Source organism: Diadema setosum, chromosome 21, assembly GCF_964275005.1.
Source record: "Diadema setosum chromosome 21, eeDiaSeto1, whole genome shotgun sequence".
Classification (NCBI taxonomy): Eukaryota; Metazoa; Echinodermata; class Echinoidea; order Diadematoida; family Diadematidae; genus Diadema; species Diadema setosum.
The window spans coordinates 26,064,356-26,085,331 of record NC_092705.1 but is presented as its reverse complement, the minus strand read 5'-3'; the positions used below and the strand labels follow the sequence as shown (position 1 = coordinate 26,085,331).

At 40.3% G+C, this 20,976-nt stretch overlaps 1 protein-coding gene across 1 annotated transcript in view; it reads left to right on the top strand.

Annotated features, from left to right (window-relative positions):
• The window catches only part of LOC140244438 (mitogen-activated protein kinase kinase kinase kinase 4-like), an 80,824-nt gene that overhangs the window by 15,608 nt on the left and 44,240 nt on the right, over positions 1 to 20,976 (top strand). The window contains exons 4-6 of the mRNA XM_072324078.1: positions 1,096 to 1,140; positions 13,037 to 13,117; positions 15,327 to 15,437. Of these exons, the coding sequence (XP_072180179.1) occupies positions 1,096 to 1,140; positions 13,037 to 13,117; positions 15,327 to 15,437 (237 nt within the window). The remainder of the gene's footprint in view (positions 1 to 1,095; positions 1,141 to 13,036; positions 13,118 to 15,326; positions 15,438 to 20,976) is intronic.

The window sequence follows — 20,976 nt, the reverse complement described above, 5'->3', positions numbered from 1 at the left end:
AGTGTTAGGTGAGTGTGAGTGGAGTGTTGGGTGAGTGTGAGTTGAGTATTAGGTGAGTGTGAGTCGAGTATTAAAGGGAAGATAAACCCCAAGAACAATGTGGATTGAGTGAAAGCAGCAACATTAGTAGAACACATCAGTGAAAGTTTGAAGAAAATCGGACAATCGATGCAAAAGTTATGAATTTTTAAAGTTTTGGTGTTGGAACCGCTGGATGAGGAGACTACTAGAGGTTATGACGTATGAGTGGACTACAATATCAAGAAAATATAAAGAAAATACTACAAAAATCCATTTTTCATGAAAATTACAAATTCCATCAACTTGATATTGACATATGTTAAGGGTAGCAATTATTCCCCCTGCTTTCTGAAAGCGGTTGGTCCACTGCTCTTTCATAATTCTAGAAAAGTGAATTTTTGTTGAATATCCTTTATATTTTCTTTGTATTGTCGTCCACTCATACGTCATATCCTCTTGTAGTCTCCTCATCCAGCGGTTCCAACACCAAGACTTTAAAAATTTATAACTTTTGCATCGATTGTCCGATTTTTCTCAAACTTTCACTGATGTGTTCTACTAATGTTGCTGCTTTCACTCAATCCACATTGCTCTTTGGGTTTACACATGTACCTTCCCTTTAACTGAGTGTTGGTTGAGTATGAGTTTAGTGTTAAGTGAGTGTTAGTTATGACAGCAGTGAGAGGATGAGCAATGCTGTGCTCAAAATCTTAGTGAAAACAGAAAAATGACATGCCATTTTCGATGGCTGTAAAAATGAAAAGATGGCACTTGATATTCACCTGAAATACTACTCCCTTATGCTCTTCTATGTAAATATACTTCCAAAACATACTGCTTGGTAGATGTGCATCCACTGACAGTTTTTGTAGACAAAAAGTTTTGCTCTTATTGTATATCAATAGAATCCCTACTTTGAGGATTTTTTTTTTTAATCTGCAAAAGAAAAAAAAAAGTGCTTTTATAGGTAACCATGATTAGTATGTGTGGCTAGTTGCTACATGAAATATGTTGATGGTGTCATATGTAATTAAATTGTTGTTTGTTTTGTTTTGTCTTGTTTCTGCTCTACAGGAAGAGGAAGAAGAGATCAAGCTAGAAATCAACGTGCTCAAAAAGGTAATAATCCATTTTTTTTTCTATCAGTCACCCATGAGTCAATAGGTTAATTTTCTTTGGGGGATCCTATAGTGATTCATACCATAATTGTGCACACGTTCACATAGTATCAGTGTCATTACGAGCGACACAAGGGAATGCGAATGAGGCGTCGTGGACCCAAATGCCATTCATGTAATGTCATCATATCATACCCATTAATTATGACACTGTGATTGCAGTTGATTGTTCACCCCGTGAGATGGCAGCTCGGAGATTTTCAAGAGGGCGTGGTCTGCAGTTAGTCTTCGTTCAAGGGATATTTTTCAGGATTATGATTGGGGTAGTCATTACCTGAAGAAGGTTTGTATGCAAAATTTAAATGTCAAATCATCGATGTCCTGAAAGATGCTTCACTATGCTTTCAACGATTATCAGTAATAGCAATGAGATGTAAGGACAGTAATGTACCTGTAAAAGAAATATAGATATTACATCGTTTATTTTGGAGGGGAAGGTATTGCATGCACAATAACAGTTTAATGTAGGGCTTTTTGAATGGGTGTTTTATCTTACTGGGTTTGAAGTTGTTTTTTTCTAGTCACTGAATTAGCCCAAAACTTGCTTTTAGTCTGGAGTGTTCCTGCGCAGGAGATGCCGTCTCCTCATGTGCCACTGAAATGACAGTGTGACCCAAAAACACAATGTACTTCAAAGCATCTTTCTTATCATGCACCTGTAGAGAGGAAAGGAGTGTGACATTTATCATATCGTACCGCTATGGTTTACTTGTGGGGGCAGTGCCAAGACACTTGGGAGGTGAAAGTACTTTTCTCATGTGGTATCTTGAGAATTTCTTAGCAATGTTCTCCTCCGGAAGAGCTGGAGGGGAATCCTGCCAAGTTCTTTCTGTATCAAGGTTACATGTACATGAGTTGGTGGAGGTGTGCCCCGCCAGGATTACCTTGGGGTCTACCTTGGGGTCTACCTTGGGGTTGGGTATCATAAGTAATGATGGTAGGAACCACTGCTACAACGAAATGGTAATAGGAGATGTATAAACAGATACATTGTATGAATATTGTGTTTATATTTTGTATATGACCATCCTCCAACATGCAAGTAGGGCAAAATTTGCTTCTTCCACTTGCATCAAAATGAGTGATGATTTAAACATCTCGACTAAAGTTGTACTCGGTGTGCATTCAAAGACACCTTTTTTTCATCAATTTGATTTTCCACCAGTGGCACCCTGACTTTGGGGTCATATAAGATGTCATGGACAGTGAACTGCCTCATAAAGTTTGGAATAAGATTTTGCTGTAAATGGAAAAGTAGTCAGATTTCAGTAATATTATCATTGTGAAGCTGCGGGCCAATTTGTTTGTACTTGTATTTTTACATAAGCTGCCCTTGTGGGCACTTGTCCAGTGGATGTCATTTTTATGCACACATTAAAAGAATTACTTGATTATGATGCCACAAAACAAATGATTGCAGTAATTTTCTATTACATGCTTGTCGAAAGTCGTATTCTGATATCACATGAAAAGGAGAATGTGTTTGCTACAGAGACGTAAGTCACTTAAAAGCCATCCAATGTATTAACTGTATAAGATTCCAAAATTCCCACAGACTCTGTATAGAGCTAGCTTGATGGAGCAATGTAGCCGATGGGTTAAACCCTGTCTGGAACACCATTATACTTCAATATCAGAAGCTGGCATAAACTTGAAAAGGAGAGTTTGTGATTGGCAGCTACATACAAAATGCACTGTCATGAAGAAAAAACAAACAATGATTATACAATGTAGGTCAGTTATACAATGTACATGTATCATGGAAGGGTCCGTATGCATACTTTTATCTTGTATCATGAAAAAAATGTAAGTATGTCACATAAAAAGGGAATCATCAAGTACCGTATTCAAATTAAGTATTCTATCTATATACCCATATATCTCTACCCTTATTATATCTACCTATCGTATTTCATATGTACATGTACTCATACAAATTTAGTATTGAAGTCAGTGACTGACTGCAGGGTATAATTTCCCCACCATATATTGTCGGTTATTTTGCATCATCGTTATGCCTGCAAATTCCTGATCGGTCTTTTGTCGTTTTGGCTGCCCTCCACCCCGCATTCGAGAGAGGCAGGGTTGGTGGGGATGCGCCCTTCGTAAGTTTGCGGAGCAGGTTATCGCGATTAGATCAGAAACGGTGCTTCCTGTCTTCTAATTTCCTGCTTTTGTCAGAGACATGTGTTTTCGCCCGAGATTACCTCCTGACGAGAAGGAGGTAATCTTGTGGGTGGAAAGCAAATTTTGTTTTGGGGATTCATTATTCTTCCCCCCCCCCCTTAAAAAAAAAAAAAAAGAAGAAAAGGAATGAAAACTCCCACAGGAAAAATTGGTGCGGTCTTGGAAAGTTTAGACTTTGCTCCCCACATTCAAGGTCTCTATCTTAGTGATGAGTTGATGTGAAAGGGAAAACATCCTAGGCAGCCAATTAGCTACAATAAATGTACTCTTTGTTGAGAATGGCTAGTAGCGTTGACATACGATGTATTTTTCCAAGTTCCTTTAGACTTGCGTAGTCATTTAGTTGTTTGCAGCACAAGTTCACTATGTGAAGCATCGACAATCCGTAGAAGCATATTAGCATTGTTATAACAAAGGCAAAACATTTTTTTTTTTTTAAGAAAATACTAACTGAACCTTGTTGAACAGATAATAAGAAGTTATGGCTGCACGGTTTCAAGGAAATCAACTTAGGGAGTAACTACAACATGTAGCTTCGTACTGAAACCCCCCAAATAGCCTCCTTGACTATATTATATTACTGCCCCTTGTTGATTTTGAGCAAAAAATATCCAAAAAAGGGATTTTCAAGCGTTTCTCTGAAGGAAGAAACATATTTACCTGGCTGGCTGAATAGGATGGGATGGGGGGGGGGGGGGGGGAGGAGGAGGGAAGACAGGGGGATGATATCAATTTTAGCCTAAAATCAACTGTTATTTTTAGGAGCTTTGCACATTCATGAAGGGATTTCCTATCCACTTGAAATGGATCAGACTGGGGTAGGTAGTCTTGTCTCAAGGCTGTGAAATTCTCACAATATATCATACACAGAGGACAAGGCCAATGCCAGGAAAATGATTTTTTTTTTTGGTCTTCCTTTGTTTTGTTTTTTTTAGCTGGATTTATTTGGGCATTCACCCTGGGAAGTTAAATGATTTGGTCCAAAAATCAACAGTTATTTCTGGGAGCTTTCTACGGTACGCACAAAACACAGACATTTACACCAGAACTTCCTGTCAACTTCCAATGTGACACATGCAATGTGAGAAGAGCACAGCCTTGCTATGAAGGCTGTGGTATTTGTGCCAATTCGTCGCCGGTCACACGAACCGACGAATCACTCGATTTTGGGTCAAATTTTCGATTTTGAGATTTTCAATCATTTCGATAGTAGACATTCCATACTACGTATTCTGAAATTCTCAGTGTGTGATTCGGTGTAATTTTTACGTAGTTATCACTTTTGTAGAAGTATGTAATTCCATTTGTGAAAATTATTTGTTTTCCCCATAAACGCGTGTGTTAAACAATCAGGCGATTCGACGGTTCGGTGACCGCGCGTACTAGTACGCGCGGTCACCAAACCGACGAATCAGTGCGCATTGACTTGCGTGTTGTTTTTGAGATTCAACAGTTCATTGACCGCGCGCATAGTGCGCGTACTATGTAATACATGTGTTGACAATGACAACGCTCAATGTACATTTACATATGGACACACATGGAAAATGACAACGTTCTTTGCAGACCGAAAATACATGCATGCAGCTCTTTGACGATTTCCCGCTTATTTGTTAACAATACAATTCGATAAAAACTTCACAAGTTAGAGCAAGAATTGAAGTCTGGTGTACTACAAAAATAATTGGAAATTATAGACATAAAAGTGTAGCAACCATAAGTAAAAAATGGGTTAACTTCAAACGCGTTTTTCTCGAATTGTCATTCTTACGCAAACCTGAGGGATTCGGCGACGAATTGTCAGACACAGAGGGCAATTCTATTTTATGGGATTATGGAAGGATAGGTCTGGTATTGATGTTCAATTTGTTTGTGAAGACTTCTTGCTGCAACATGGGACTATTCCCCCACTCATATCTCTGCAGGGGACAGAACTGCAGTAGTTCTGGCTAGCGAACACTCGCGTGCAGCCTCAAGGAGCATCTCGGCGTAGACGCGCCAGAGTTTGGTCAAATGAAAGACTCCCAGTCAACTGGAGAGAGCTGATCAAATACATTAGTAGTCATCTTCTACCAATATCTTGCTCACCAATAGATGTCTGACACTGTGTACCTCTATCAGATGGGTGTGGGAGTGCCTGGCAAACAATGGCTGTGTCTCCAGCAACCAAAGAAGGAACACTGAACAGAATGCGAAATGTCATTCCAGCGTGGTCAATTTGTAGCCCACGTGAAATGACTACTTGTAAAGCGAGATATTTTTGTGGCATGACATTTTCGCGAATTGGAGCCGACGACCTTTTTCACAACTTGAAATTTTTACGAATTACCTCTGGTATTCAATGCATATATGGTGTAGACAAAAACTTTCCTGTGCCCTCTAATTTTGCAAATCTTGGCTCTCATGAAATTGATAAAATTGCAATGCATATGAAAGTTCCTCAATTTACAGAAATAGAAGTAGGAGTTTCGACATCTTCAGGGTTACAACAACTATGGAAGACTGTAACTTCAGGGAAGAATGATAATCTATGATCCATTGAATCATTTGGATGACCTGTCCCATTCATTGTCTGTAGAGGGGAGAGCTGTCAATCATAATGTTGCCAAACAGTAGTCTTGCTTCCAGATGTCACTCATCTGAATCATTGTAGTGACGTCAACTACCACCTCCCCGCCCCCATCCCCACCTGAAGAGAAGAACAATCACCAGTTTGCGGGCAGGCAGTTGATTTCTGATCAGTATGTAGGATTGATCATTCACCTGCGTAGAGATCTATCGAAGAGATGGGTCTCTGTGATGCTCAGATATGATTGTTCAATCTTGAATAGGGTATTGTAGGGATAAAGTGCCACAATTTGCCAAGGGGGGGGGGGCAGTGAGGGGGAGAAGAAGGGCAGGGGGGAAGAGAAGGGGGTTGAATGGGGAGGGGTAGTTGAAGAAAAGGTGTAGGGATAATGGATTAAAGGCATAATTCACCATTTGTAGATGAAACAAAAACCCAACATTAGTGCTTTAAAATAGTTCCAAAATATGAATTTGGAATAGAAACAACCACTGTAAAAATCTAAATTCGTATAATCTATGTTTAGTATTGTTAAACAGACAAAATATGAATGATAGTTATAATAAAAATGTTGCCAGACTAAATCATCTACAGTTATGGTTTAATGAGAAAAAAATACTGATATCTTCTTATATTTTAGGCTTTAGTGCAAAAATTTCATATGGTAGGATATTTTGCGATATAACAGACCTACACATTATCATCTATTGTGATACCTTGAACATTTTTTAAGTCACTATTTCCAAAGGTAAAAAGGATCTTTAAAGGTCCTGTTTACCTTTGGGAGCATGATTTAAAAAAAAATGTTCAAGATATCACATTTCATGCATATGTGTAGGTCTGTTGTCCCACAAAACATCCTACCATATAAAATATTTGCATTAAAGCCTAAAATATAAGGAGATATCAGTATTTTTCTCAATAAAACGTAGCTGTAGACGGTTTAGTCGAGAAACATTTTTATTATAACTATTGTTCACATTTTGTATATTTAACAATACTTAACATTGATTTTGCTGATTCAAATTTTTACAGTTGTTGTTTCTATCCCTAACTCACATTTTAAATCTATTTTAAAGCACTAATGCTGGGATTTTGTTTCATCTGCAAATGGTAAATTATGCCTTTAAGGAAGATTGGAAGGAATCAAAGAGAAAGGGAGATGGAGTGAGAGTGAAAAGGAAGAACGAGAGAAGGTGAAGGGGAGAGGATAAGGGAGGAGAGGGGAAAGGATAAGGATAGATGAAGGGAAGAAGGGGAACTGAAAGAGAAAAGAAGGGGAGGTGGTAGAGGAGATAGCAGGGGGATGGTAGATAAGGGAAAGAAGGGGAGAAGAGATGAAGGAGATGTGGTAGAGGAGGTAGCAGGGGGATGGTAGATAAGGGAAAGAAGGGGAGAAGAGATGAAGGAGATGTGGGAGGGGAGATAGTATAAAGGAAGAGTAGATGAAGGAAAGAAGGGAGAAGAGGAAGGGGATGTGGTAGGAACAGGTGGTATGTCAGAGGTGTGCTGATGAAGGGAAGGAGGGGACGGAAATAGGAAGAGGATGTGGTAGGAGTGGTGGTATGTGGGAGAAAACGAGATGAGGGGAAGGGGTATTTTAAGGGGAAGGAAAGAGGAAGGGGAGGTGGTAGAGGTGGTGGTATGTGGATGAAGGGGAGATGAAGGGAAAGAAAGGGGAAGAAGAACAGAAAGGAGATGTGGTAGGGAAAGACAAATGGGAAGGGTTCCAGGAGAAAGGGAAATGAAATGAAAGCAGAGACGAACAAGGGAAAGTGATTGGGAGAGGGGAATTGAAATTGAAGATGAAAGTTAGGTCCAATTCACCTTTGGGAGCCGTGATTTAAAAAAAAAAAATCAAAATATCACATTTGATACATATGTGTAGGTCTGTTGTATCACAAAATATCCTACCATGTAAAATCTTTGCAATGAAACCTAAAATATAAGGAGATATCAGTATTTTGCTTAATAAACCATAACTGTAGACGGTTTAGTCTAAAAGCATTTTCATTATATTTATTGTTCATATTTTGTGTATTTAACAATACTTCACAGCGATGATACAGATTCAAATTTTTACAGTAGTTGTTTCTATCCCTAAATCACACTCTAGAACTATTTTAAAGCACTCATGCTGGGTTTTTGTTTCATCTGCAAAATAGTAAATTATGCCTTAAAGGGTCAATTAAGGTATTTAAAAGAAAGAGGAAGAAAGAGGAAGTGGAGATGGAGGTAGAGGAAGAAGGGGGAAGAGAGGGAAGGGGCAGGGGATAAACAAGGCGACACCATGGAGGTATCTCCATGGCAACACCAAGGGAAGAGGCCAAGGAATAGGAGAGAAGGAGATGGGACGCAGGATGGAGAAGCAAATTTTGTTTTGTTTTATTTATTTATACATGGGTTAAAGTGCTTGCACTCAGCCATCTTGCTGCTTTTCAGCAAGTCTGTATGATGTAAAAAAACAAAACAAAACAAAAACAAAAATGTAGTGATACAGTCAACAAAAGTAATACATAAATGATGTGGTATTTAAAGGGTGAGATGTAATGGGCATGGGAAAGAGAGAGGAGGAAATTTTGGAAAGGGGTAAGAAAGAAGGAAAAGTGGGAGGGGCTTTCTTACAGCACATTGGTTGTGGTCCCTGCACAAGAATTAGTCACAGTGGTCAATTACTCTGACCACACAGAATCATATCTATAATTTCTCTTCAGAACACCTGTACCTCAGGATTAAATCTGCCCATAGAAAGAAAAGTCACTCCCAAAATAAAAAAGAATGTTTTGTCAATATATTACTCAGCTTAATATCCTCTCTCTTGGACTAACCCTTTTAGAGAACAACAGCTTTCTTAATTAAAATGGAAGCAGATTAGCTCATGAAAATGCCACCAAGACTAAAGATGAGAAAAGAGTGGGATCGGGCATGGATTAGTAAATGTACCCACTTATACCAAACTACCCGGAGGACACATTTTCTTGGCGTCTGATAGAGACACTTTGTTCTTTTAGATTTTAACCTTTCTTTTAAGTTCTATCAAGGGACAGTAGACAACATCTAGACAAATGAATTACATTCAGCTAGTCTCATCACAGCAGACATTGTATTGTTTCCCATAAACTTGTCCAGGGGAGTACATGTATGATGTGGCTGAACAGTAGTATCAGACAAAGCGGATGAAACTGCTGCAGAGATTAACATTGCAGACTGTACATACTTGTGCTTGTATATTTCTGTCCACGAAGGCCTGTTCACACTACCAGTGAAAAATTGTGATATTGAAATGTTGCATTTTGGTGAAGGCTGCTAGGCACCCGTACTCGAGTGCGGCTTGAAACATTGCCAGAAAACAATTGCTGACGGGTAAACAATTTTTCTAACTTTGCATGCAATTTGTACAATATTCTGCAGTAAGAACACTAAAAGCAGAAAACTTGCGAGATATGTCATGCGACTTCCAATCCTGTCTCTCAAAGACCCCGTTTACAGTGCGAGGCTCGAGCCGCGGCCGTGCCCAGCCCCGCTTCAGTGTAAACGCGCAAAAGGCCAAATGCGAGGCCAAAATTGGCCTCGCATTTGGCCTCGCTCTGGAGGTGGTCTCGGCCGCGGCCGAGCCGCGTTGGTGTAAACGCAAACTGGGCCAAATGCGCGGCCAATTGCGTGGCCAATTTTAGTCTGGCTTCCAAACCCTCTGCCTGTATCTTTCGCTATTCAGGATATTAACCCCCTCAACGTCGAAAACTAGTATAATTTAAGGTGGTTTTGTCCTGCAAAGGATTCTTTCCTTCGGCAAAGGCCTTTGCCCGAACGGCGACTTCGTCGCCACGGAATTCATTTGGCAAAGGGTCTGAAAACCAGACAATACCAAATTGCATTTGTTTACAAGCAGAGCGCCACTATGACAAAATATTGAAAGGTTTGAATCAAAAGCGCGGCCGAGCCCGGCAGTGTAAACGGACAAAATTGCGAGGCTCGGCCGCGCAATTGAGGCCGGGCTCGGCCGCGGCTGAGCCGCGGCCGAGCCCGGCCCTGCACTGTAAACGGGGTCTATGCACATTCAAAATGAGCAACTATCTGACCATACTATTGTTACAGTACAGTTGTGTGAAGTGAAGTAGACTCTCAAAACCAGTGGCAGAAGAGAACAAAAAATCTGGCAGATTACTTTGCAATATTGCCATGCAGTGTGAACGCCAAGTTCAAACAGTATGATTGTAAAATCACAGTATGTCGCACTGAGAATGGGGCTAGACGTAAAATCTAGTCTGACTTCTTACCTGATGGTTCGCTATCACTTTATGTAAGGGTATTTGCACCCATTTTCACCTGTGCACATGTACAGTGGCTATACCAGTTTTATACGAAGTGTTGGAATTGGACTGTAAATGTCATTACGTCAGAGTTATTTATTTGATGACTCCTTCAGCAAGCATGTGATCGCATTCAGTGTATCAGGTATGACTGTTGCAGCCCATCCATTGTTACGATCAGTGAAAAAAATATGTATTTCATCATTGTCAGTTATGACTGCAATGTGCCCATCTCATTAGACAGCTCTCCCAACACAAAGAGTTATCAATTAACAACTTATTAAAGAATGACTCACAAATTCGATAAATTGATCACGTCTTCATCTTGAGCAAATTTCAGTGAAGATGATTCAAAATGCTCCTTTTTCTGTGTTTCATGCTAGCATTTTGATATGTGTATATGTTTACGACAGAAATATAAATTTCATTAACGCAACTGTGCATTAAACTAAATGCATTTAAAAACCATGATGTGGGTGGTGGGGGTGGAATGGAGCATGGATGCAGCCTAGAAGTAGAAACAACTACTGAAACCTGCTGTCTTCAAGATACAACTTTTGACTCTACGTAGATGGCCTCGTGTAGCCTTGAATTGTTCTGGACTGCTTGTAAAATGTCTTGCCTTGAAATCGTGAGTCACCAGCCAGGTATAGACGTCATTCCAGATGGGTCCTCTGCAACCAATAAGACACTGACTTACAGAAGGGACTTAGTAGAAATGTCAGCCCAGTAATTACAGAAAGAAGAGCACCGTCTGCTTCTAATCCCACCATCAAACCGTGGGAACACTAATACTTTGCATCCATCCAGACAATACTGTATCAATTTACATCTTTAATTTCTTGCCTTTAATGGAGGGGGGGGGGGGTTGATGGGGTAAGAGGAGTGAGGGGCTAGGAGGGCAAGATGATGAGGTGTATACTGACAACATCCAGTGTCTAAAGGGATCGTATAGTTTTGGTTGAGACCTAATTTCAGGTTTCTAACATTTTTTTGGTGAGATAATGAGAAACCTCTAATGAAATATGAAAGAGCATGTAATTCCATGAGGAATTCAACATTTATTTCATGAAAATTGGTTTTGAAATGGCTGACACATCCAAAACAGAGCGATTCTAATAAAGTGTGGGACCCACCTTTTACTACGATCGCTTTGTTGTACTTTGTTTTTGGATGTTTCAGTCATTCCAAACCCGATTTTCGTCAAATAAACTTTGAATTCCTCATAAAATGGTATGCTCTGTACTATTTCATAAGTGTTTTCTTGGTATCTCGCAAAAAGTTAAAAGCCCAGTTCTCATCTCCACCAATACTGTACCATCCCTTTAAAATGTTGGTAATGCCATTTAGGCCTACCGATGGTGGGGGGGGGGGGGGGGAGGGGAGAGAAAAAGGTGCCATTAGGCCCGTTCACAAACAACGAAAATCGAAATTTCAATCGCGATCCAAATTTCGATTTTTTTTTCGAAGGTTCATACACAGGGAAAAATCGCACTTTGCAGCAAGGGAAGAACGATCAGTGGCCAAACTGCGCATGCGCGAATCTTGCATGACCGAAGACCGACCCCGCCACAGTCCCAATAGAGTTTCGCACGCGCTACGAACGATGGGATTAAAAATACCGATTTCCGAATCTCGATCGCGCTCACACACACAACGCTTGGCAAAATAATCGCGATTATTCTGAAAAATCGCACTAATAGTGCGAGTTGGATCGCGATAAGGATCGCGGTAATTAGTGAGATTTTTCTGTCCACACTGGAAAAAATTTCGAAATTTTGATCGCGATAAGAAAATCGATTTTTAAATCGCACTTTTTCCCTTGTGTGTGAACGGGCCTATTGATGTTATTCTGTGCTGTGGCACTTCTAGCACCAGTAAGCCTTGTAGAGGGAAAGGGGGGGGGGGGGGTAATCGGAGGAAGGGGGATCATTTGCAACATTCCGTGGCACTGCCCACTGCATTTGCAGCAGGAATATTCTGAATTGATTCCAATTTGCCGACCAGACCGAACGTATGCATAATGCCTCTGTCAACGCGTGGCGGCTAAATTTAGCCTCCAAATTGGCAACAGGTGGAAGGCGTGAATGTCGTTCCAAATGCTGCGCTACTTTTGACTCACAGTTCCACATGCATATGAGATATATATCTGATTGTGTACACATGCAGGTCATTGCACGAAAACTAATAGCTATCAAAAGCTCAAGAGCACTTGCATACGCATATACTCTGGAGATAATTGACGCGAAGTGACAGATGCAAAAAAAAAAAAATTAAACAAAAATGTGTGATTCAACTTAGCCGTGTCATGACCTCTAGATCTCTTAATGTTGCTAAAGGGAAGGTGTATGCTGCTAATTCATTGAGGTTGATGTTTGTTCTGTAAGTGAGAGATAACACTTGAGTACAGGAGTTAAAGAGAAAGGTCAGGTTGCCATATCTGTCATTTATATGGCTGAGCTGATCCTGCCAAAATATGATTTTGAACCACAATACCTTTGCTGCTGGATAAAGTTTGGTACCTTGACACTGACATTTGTGAGGTGTAATAATGAGTAAGCCAGTCTGGCCAGGTATTTCTGTGTACCCTTTATGATTTTTGAATTTTCCGTTTCCACACACACTCTTACTGAGGTACCGTATCTCTCTTTCACTATATATTATGACAGGATTTTCTGCGTGTGTGTTTTTCATGTCGAAATGTGCATGTTGCCTGCATAAGAAAATGTTTAATAGTTATCATGACATTTTTATTTTTATGTCCTTTTCCACAGTATTCCCATCACAGAAACATAGCTACATACTATGGAGCCTTCATCAAGAAAGGTGTCAAAGGTCATGACGATCAACTATGGGTAAGTTGTCGTTTTTTTCGTGGGGGGGGGGGAGTGAGGAAGAAAATACTGTAGAGAAACTGTTATTCAAAGACAGAAGCATACATGGGTTTGTGCACAATGTATGAGCAGTTAAAGATGTCTGCTAAATTCTCTTATGTGACGATAAATGCACAAAAGCAAATCTGAGACGTGCATCTCGGTGCGTTTACTTTTCAATCGACGCAAGTGTCGTTGGCTGTTGAGACACGTTTCCAAAAAGGATTGGCAAACAGAGTCACACGATTGTGGAGGACAAAGAAGAATATGGAGTATAATGGTAGGCATCATTTAATGTTTAATGTCCTTACTGGCTCTTAACATATCCACAGCAGTATCCTTGAACCATGTGCACTGTAGTTAAATTTGTTTAGCATTGTAAATTTACTACTCAAGAATGGAGAAGCATGCCTACATTTGTTCACATAATATTGAAAAAAAAAATTATCAGGTGATCAATCATCAGCCAATCAGCAAATGGATGAAAAATTGCTTGTAAAAGCATTGTTGTCCGTTAGTATAGCAACATGCTCTTTCTTTACAGCAGGTCTAGAAATATTCAGTGGCAGTAGAATATTACACCCCCTCCTCCAGTACATAGGTGTTATGCTGTAATACTATTGCAGGTTATGTAGCCCTAAATGAGCTTGTTTTTGTGTCTCGTAAATGAAACCATAGTCATCTCTTCTTCTGAGAAAATGAAAATCTGCCCTGTCGCTCTGTTAGGAAGATAGCCCAAGAGGAGGATGGAGTTTGTGTAACCGAGCAACATCATCATCCGATGGGAGTCAGGAGAGATTGTTTGCTTGGGTTAATTTCAAAGAGGAGTTCGTTAGGGGTGAATGACCTGTCGGTCATCAAATGAAATCAACATATGGTGTACTCCCAGATGGTATGACTCCCTCTTTTATACAGACAGACAGACAGATAGACAGATACACACACAGACACACACAAACATTAAGAACAGCAATTAAAAGGGGGAGGAGGGATTCACATTTGCTCCTCGCCTGAGAGACGTCCATTAGCTGAGAGGAGTCATGAAATGGGAAGCGGTTGCCAGGAGCACAGGGGAGATGGTTCATTGACCGCATCCCTCCCTAATGGTCAATTGACCATTGGGATTATGAGGATTTTTGGCCAACACCTGGCGAGGATCATCTGCAGTTTGACCTTCTATTGTTCTGTGTTTAGTAGCTTCTTTCTTTTATTTTGTTTCTCTGTGTATCTTTGTTTGTATTTCTTGATATGTGTATTTCGTTGAGTCATTTCATTTCTGTGTTTGCCCAACTGATTCTTTTGGGACAGTGTTTGTTTGTTTGTTTACTTTTGTATTTTGTCTGTTTTTGCACCATTACTCAAACCTCCGAGAAGACATGGTTGATATTCTCTCATCTTAGAGGCCAGGGCATTTGTTAGTGATGTATGTCATAGAGAAGCCATCAATATTTTAGTATCGATGAAAATACAAACAATTAACAAATCATGCAATAATCTCTGATGATGTGATAATTAATAGAAAGGATTTCGAGGAGATTAAAGACAATAAGTAAAACAATAAAACATAAATGATAGTCAACTTGAATATGTTAAGATGCACGTACCATGTCGTTCATCCTTAGAGTACCTTGCCAGCCTTGTTTCTTTACAATTTTAATGACAATATATGATAATTTAATGACATCTGGGTTAATGGCTGGTCTGTAGGGAAAACAGTCCAGGTAGTCTGTGTATTCAGACTGTCGTAAAATGTTGTAATGCTTCAACTGAAAAGGGTAGGTTTGAGATGCATGCCTGTGTGAATTTCTGTGCTGCTCTAAATCTATGGATGACTTTATACCATCCTGCCAGGCAGTTGACTGACATGGGGTGTCACATGACAGAATTCTGTGAGTGAGGCTGAAAGCCGAGCTGAAGAGAAATTTGATGTTAGAGGAGAGAGAAGAATGCCTCACATCTTTATCTCATTAATTCCATGTTTGTTTTATCATCTCTTTCCCACCCCTCCCTGTGTCAACCCTCCTTATGATGTCCCCTACCCCATCCCCATCCCTACCCCTCCCTTTCAACCCTCCTTATGATGTTCCCTACCCCATCCCCATCCCCATCCCTATCCCTCCCTTTCAACCCTCCTTAATACTACGTCCTCTACCCCATCTCCCCCCCCCCCCTCCCCCACACCCCTTTTCAGCTGGTGATGGAGTTCTGCGGGGCGGGATCCGTCACGGACCTCGTCAAAGCGACCAAAGGAAACGCTCTCAAGGAGGAGTGGATCGCCTACATCTGCAGAGAAATTCTCAGGGTAAGCATCCATTGCTCATCACTTTACCCAGCATCCCTCTCCACCATCCTATGACAGTCTGCATTCTGGATATGTTAGCCTAGCATCCAGGCAGCAGTTGCTGTGTTGTTTCTGGCCACCCTAACGTATTGAAAAAAAAAAAAAATGTCAGTCTTGAAGAAAGGTTGACCTATCTGATGTCTCCTAATAAACACCAAGGATTAAGTATTTTATTTTACCCTGATAAAGATTTATTTACTGGCTTTGTTTTAAACTAAAAATAAAGTAACCAACTGTCTGTACCATAGTCTAGCCGTGGGTATGTAATTTAAACCAAAAAATGTGATGGTCTCGATCTGTACGATCTGTTGGCAGAAGCATGCATACAGATGCCGACAGGATCAGTCAGTTTGTGAAAAGTGCAAAAACTGGAAATGAATGTTGAATGGAATGGCGCTACATTTAGGCTTAGTCTGAGTAGAAATAAAATTCAAATAAGGCCTGTAGGTCTGTGCACATAGTAGATTGAACACTCTGATGACTGTGTGTCAGAATTGCTTCCATTCATAATAGGTACCCTACTTGCTCTGGCTGACAGTGGGAATATTGTTGTAGTGTTTATAACAGTATCGAGAGTTCTCATACTGTTTCAGGGAAGTATATACACAACTTTGGTCAAAGGAGAATTGTCAAGTACACTGAGCAGTCTCTATAAACAAAGGACACACATTCCTCTTACTTATTCTGCATGGATTACTGTATACACCATATATTTAGCCAGTCTAAGTTTTCGCGAATCGAGACTTTCCAACATTTTCGCGAGTGGTTAAATTTGCGATTGTGGAGGGCAAACACTGAATAAAGAAATGTACGCATGCACGTCACAATCATGTCGGTATCAGAGTTGATATTTTAGTGCATTCTTAAATTTGGGAATAGCACCCGACTCACGAAATTCGTGCAAAATTGAAAACCTTGCAAAATGTTCGGTGTATACAGTAATATCAAGACACCACTTTCACACTCTGTTGCTGTGTCATTTTTTATTTATTCATATATTTAATCATTGAAACATATTTATTCAGGATTGCTTGATCAGCATGAGCTGTTTTTCAGGAAGGTCATGAGAAATTGTACACTGTGGCCAGTGCGACATTCATAATGTGAACATCTGACGCTGTGCATCATCTACTCAGAAATATTTTTACAGTAGGATAATGTGCACACAAACTAACTTTGGCATTTTATATTCACACTGCAGAGCACAACCACACATTGCGGGGTAGGATAGAAAAATGAGAAAAGAAATCAACACCCAGCCGTAGATGGTGGTAGAGAGATTGATTATAGCCAGTGGGCGATATTCGGTAGTGCAGCTTGAATTCGTGCCGGCAGGCCGAGCTGACGGAATGCCAACCTCGTTTTTGGTCAGAAACTTGAGGGAGAGATTCGGCTTCAAGTTGTGATATAAAAATGCCGCCAGAGTTCTCACTGACTCAAGGAATCGATGTGCAAAAAAAAAAATGCTAATGTGGTACATGCCGAGAAAGTAGAAGAATGTTGGGCATGGGGATGTATGATGTAGTAGGTACATGAGATGAAAATTCATCAAGCATCAACTGGGTATTTGGATTTTTTTTTGAGAGAGAGAGATCGAGAGAAAGATCCGGTTTTATACCTGCTGGCAACATTAGGCTCATATCACCGACAAGAGACAGATGATTAGCCCCTGAGTCATGGCGGAGTGCCGCGGGCTCAGTCGGCCGCCCGGGAGCTCGTTAACATGGCACAGGTGTGCCAAAGCCCGTACCTGTCATGATGTTGCAGATACCTTTTGTAGGGGCGCGCGGGCTAATTCAAACAGCACGCGGCCGAGACAGCATGGCAGGCAGCGATAAAAATCCCGAATCTGACCCCGAGGTGCAGACGATACACAACACCTGTCTCACCTGTGGGGGTTTACGATGAGGTAGGGTTAAAGGGGCCAGGATTACGGGGGTTGGGGGTGACTGATAACTATTTTTGGATCTGTAGACATGAGTTTCTGCGATTAGTATCCCTCCAAGGGCTTAGTGGCATGTTGTCACTGCGGCAAGAGAGATATGTAACTCACTGGTTGTCTGGCTTAGGGGAATATTTCTCCATTATGATTCTGTTGGTTGTTTCTGTTACATACAGTTGTATTGATACGCACCGTGGTCCTTATGTAGGATTGTGTCCTGCTCATATCTCATGGAGGGATATATTTCTTTTGTCTCCTTTTCCATATTTTCCTATGACAGTGATAATCAGTAATTTCTTTACATTAGTTTTGTTAGAACTAGTTGTGAGTGTACTTGGGCTATTAATTGTGTAGAAAGTATGTCACAATTTATTTTGTAATACACCAACAAGGTAGTGTCGATATAAGCTTGCAATTGTGCAAATCAGTATTTTGCCTGTGTATCTTCTTATTTGTTGAATTGTGGTTGCTATTATTGCACGTTCTATAATGAAGAAATTAGCCAGGTATTGCATAGCATTTGCTGGTTGTTGTGAAAACTGAAGCAACTTGATGGTTTTTTTTAAAAAAATGTGAAGGAGGAAAAACACTTCATTCACTCATCGTTGCAGATATCACAAAAGCAGGTTCTGTATCACATGTTATGGAGACATTGCATGTCTTTTGAATCTGAGGAGAAAGCTTCATAAATCTTTGTGAATGTAGTTATGAAATTAAAGTAACTTTTCCAGTGATATTCCAAATGTCAGTATAGCAGCAAGGAGCTAGCTCCGTGATAGCAGCTACTATGTTGGTATTTGAAATTTGACATTGTAGCTCCACATTTTAGTGCTCAGCGGGAAAGCATACAATTGGCTCTAATATGAAGTATGCTGCGAGATACGAACAAACACATGTCACGTCTTGCCAGCAGCATAGCTGCGAGCACCTTGTGGTCTTGTAGTAGGAGTAGGTGAGGAGGGCTCGATCAAGGAAATCAATACTTGGGGGTGGGGCGTGAGAGTCAGAGGAGATGGGTCTGCCTAATTTGATGGACATGTCACCAGAATCAGATTAGTCAAGCCTGAAAGTGGGAGCACTTGGTGTATGGATGCGAGATTAAGGGGCACATGCTCGTAGAAGAGCTCAAATTGAAGTTCGAACAGAGTAATTTTAGTCTACGGCAGAACCCACTGAGGCGATAGAATGGTTATGGTTAGCACGTGCTTAAAGGCGTTCCCTGCGGAATGGTTTAAGGGCGGACGCGGGGTTGGAGGCATTCCCAATTAGATAAGAGATCGTTGATGTGATCAATGATTTTTAGCAGGGTACTGGATGGCAGAATATTGGGGGGAAAGAGTATGTTTTAAGACGAGTTCATGCATCTGACATTCTTAGTTTGTTCAGGATTATCTCCAGAACGGCACGGAATGAAAGCCAAGTGCATTTTCCGATGACGAAATCAAAACCACACGAACAGTTATAATGGGAAACCCACAGCCTGCTTTCTGTGTGGTTGCTTTGTTCTGTGAGCCACGCAAGAAAGCATCTGCATTTGTATGGAGCAAAATCTGCCTCTGCCTCCGTGCATCTTTAAGGTGAGCAGGCTTCATCTCCAGGAGAGAAGTTGGGGAACTTGATCCCCGACAAGTTATTGGCGTGGTTTCGCCTCTCTTGACATAGGAAGCATCGATAGGAAATGAATCTCCGGACGGACTTGAGAGAATGCTTCGCGAGAAGGAAGAGGGACTTGCCAAGAAAGATAGAAAAGAGAAAGAAAATGGTGGGGGGGGGGAAGGGGAGGAGGGGTGGGGGAGAAGAAAATTGAAAGGAAGAATGGAGCTCTCTGTGTTGGGGAACAGGAAAACGTTGCATATTTGGCACAAGAGTGCTTTTTGAGCGACACCCTCGAGATGGGTCTGTTTCCATTTACAGCCAACAGGTTGAAGGTATTGTTCCATCAAGACCGAATACAAAATATGGACGCTGAAAACAATGTGCAATGAACAAATTGTCTCTCTCTCTCTGTGCATTTTATACAAGTTACATTACGTTGCTCTGTGTCTTCATATCTGGCTAGATTGTATCTAAGTCACATCAAAGGATAGCAAGCTATACTTTTAAAGATGAAACAGCTTCCATATGATGGAAGAAAGCTGTAGATTTTTGTTGTAAAATGGACACATATGCATAGTAAAGAAATGTGTGAAATAATGCTGTGGTTACACAATATCAGTTGGGTAATGAAGAAAATGCGATATATTGACCAAAAGTGTATGCCAACAGTATTGGCACAGTAAAATATTCCCAAACAACCCATCATCCTGGTAATTTACAACACCCAGATAAGTTTCTTCAGTAGACCCTTTCGCTACATTGCAAGCAAATTCCAAGTGGGGGAAGATGAATGTTGAGCCCCAGTGAAAACTAAGTTTTACCTTTAAAAGGAAGTATTATCAAATACAAGAGATGATACCATGCAGTCAATGAGTTGCCAACTTTAAAATTGAATGGAAGATGCAAGAAGAAAGTACATGTAACAACCATGTTGCCCATGGGCACACAACTACACCGTATGTGATTTTTGGCTCGGAGACAGTTATTTCACATGACATCATGTGCTCACTTGTCATTCAACACATCGTGAAGACTAAAATTAGGATTTTGTCAAGCACTTTTGATGAACCTAAATGCCTCCTTTTCGGGAGAGAGTATGGGAAAATAATTTCATTGATATAAGTGTATCTTGATCATGATACATGTATAATATGATTGTATTCTAATATCTCAATTTAGTGATTTGTATTCAATGTTGTGCCATTTCTTTCTCTTACCAAATAAGGAGTTCTTAACAAATGATGACATTATCATTTGATTAATCATGATTGATTGTTTAACAGATGATTGAAGGAAATGATCATAACGTAGTGTAGATTTTGATGGAAAGATAAATTTGATTTGAATTTTTTTTTTGGCGGGGGGGCGTGGTAATTATAAGTAAATTTTTTTCATACATCTGCCATAGTTGCACATAAGGAATAAAAAAAATGCAATGTTGCAGAAAGGAATCATGCTGGAACTGATTAAGAATAGACTATGCATGCTGGTTAAATTCTGTGATTTTGTGTTTCCATACTATTGCTGATCTATGAGTTTGGTTTTATGCTCTTACACTAAATAATTACTTTGCATGGCGGGGGAACTATCTTCAACTCTCTTAATATGACTGGAGTTTAGTCTATGGCATTTAATAGGAGAATTAATTTGAGAGTAGTATTAACCCGAGACATAGAATGAAAATGAGAAAGTAGCATGTTTTGTCACAGTTAGCCATAGTGCAAATGAACCAGGATGTTGGGGTACGAGACATACCGTAGGCAGATGCGAAGCACTGCTGTATACCACGTTCATTTATTATGTATGGGGTATTAAATTTATTTAGCAGGGTACATTAAAGGCACTGTTTTTATCATGTTTCCAGTTTTCAAGTCTTGGCTGTGTAGTCCTTTGTGGTCTCTGGTATGGTTTCAGAGTATTAAGCTATAAAAACTTTGCTTTTTAAAATGAATACTAAATTTG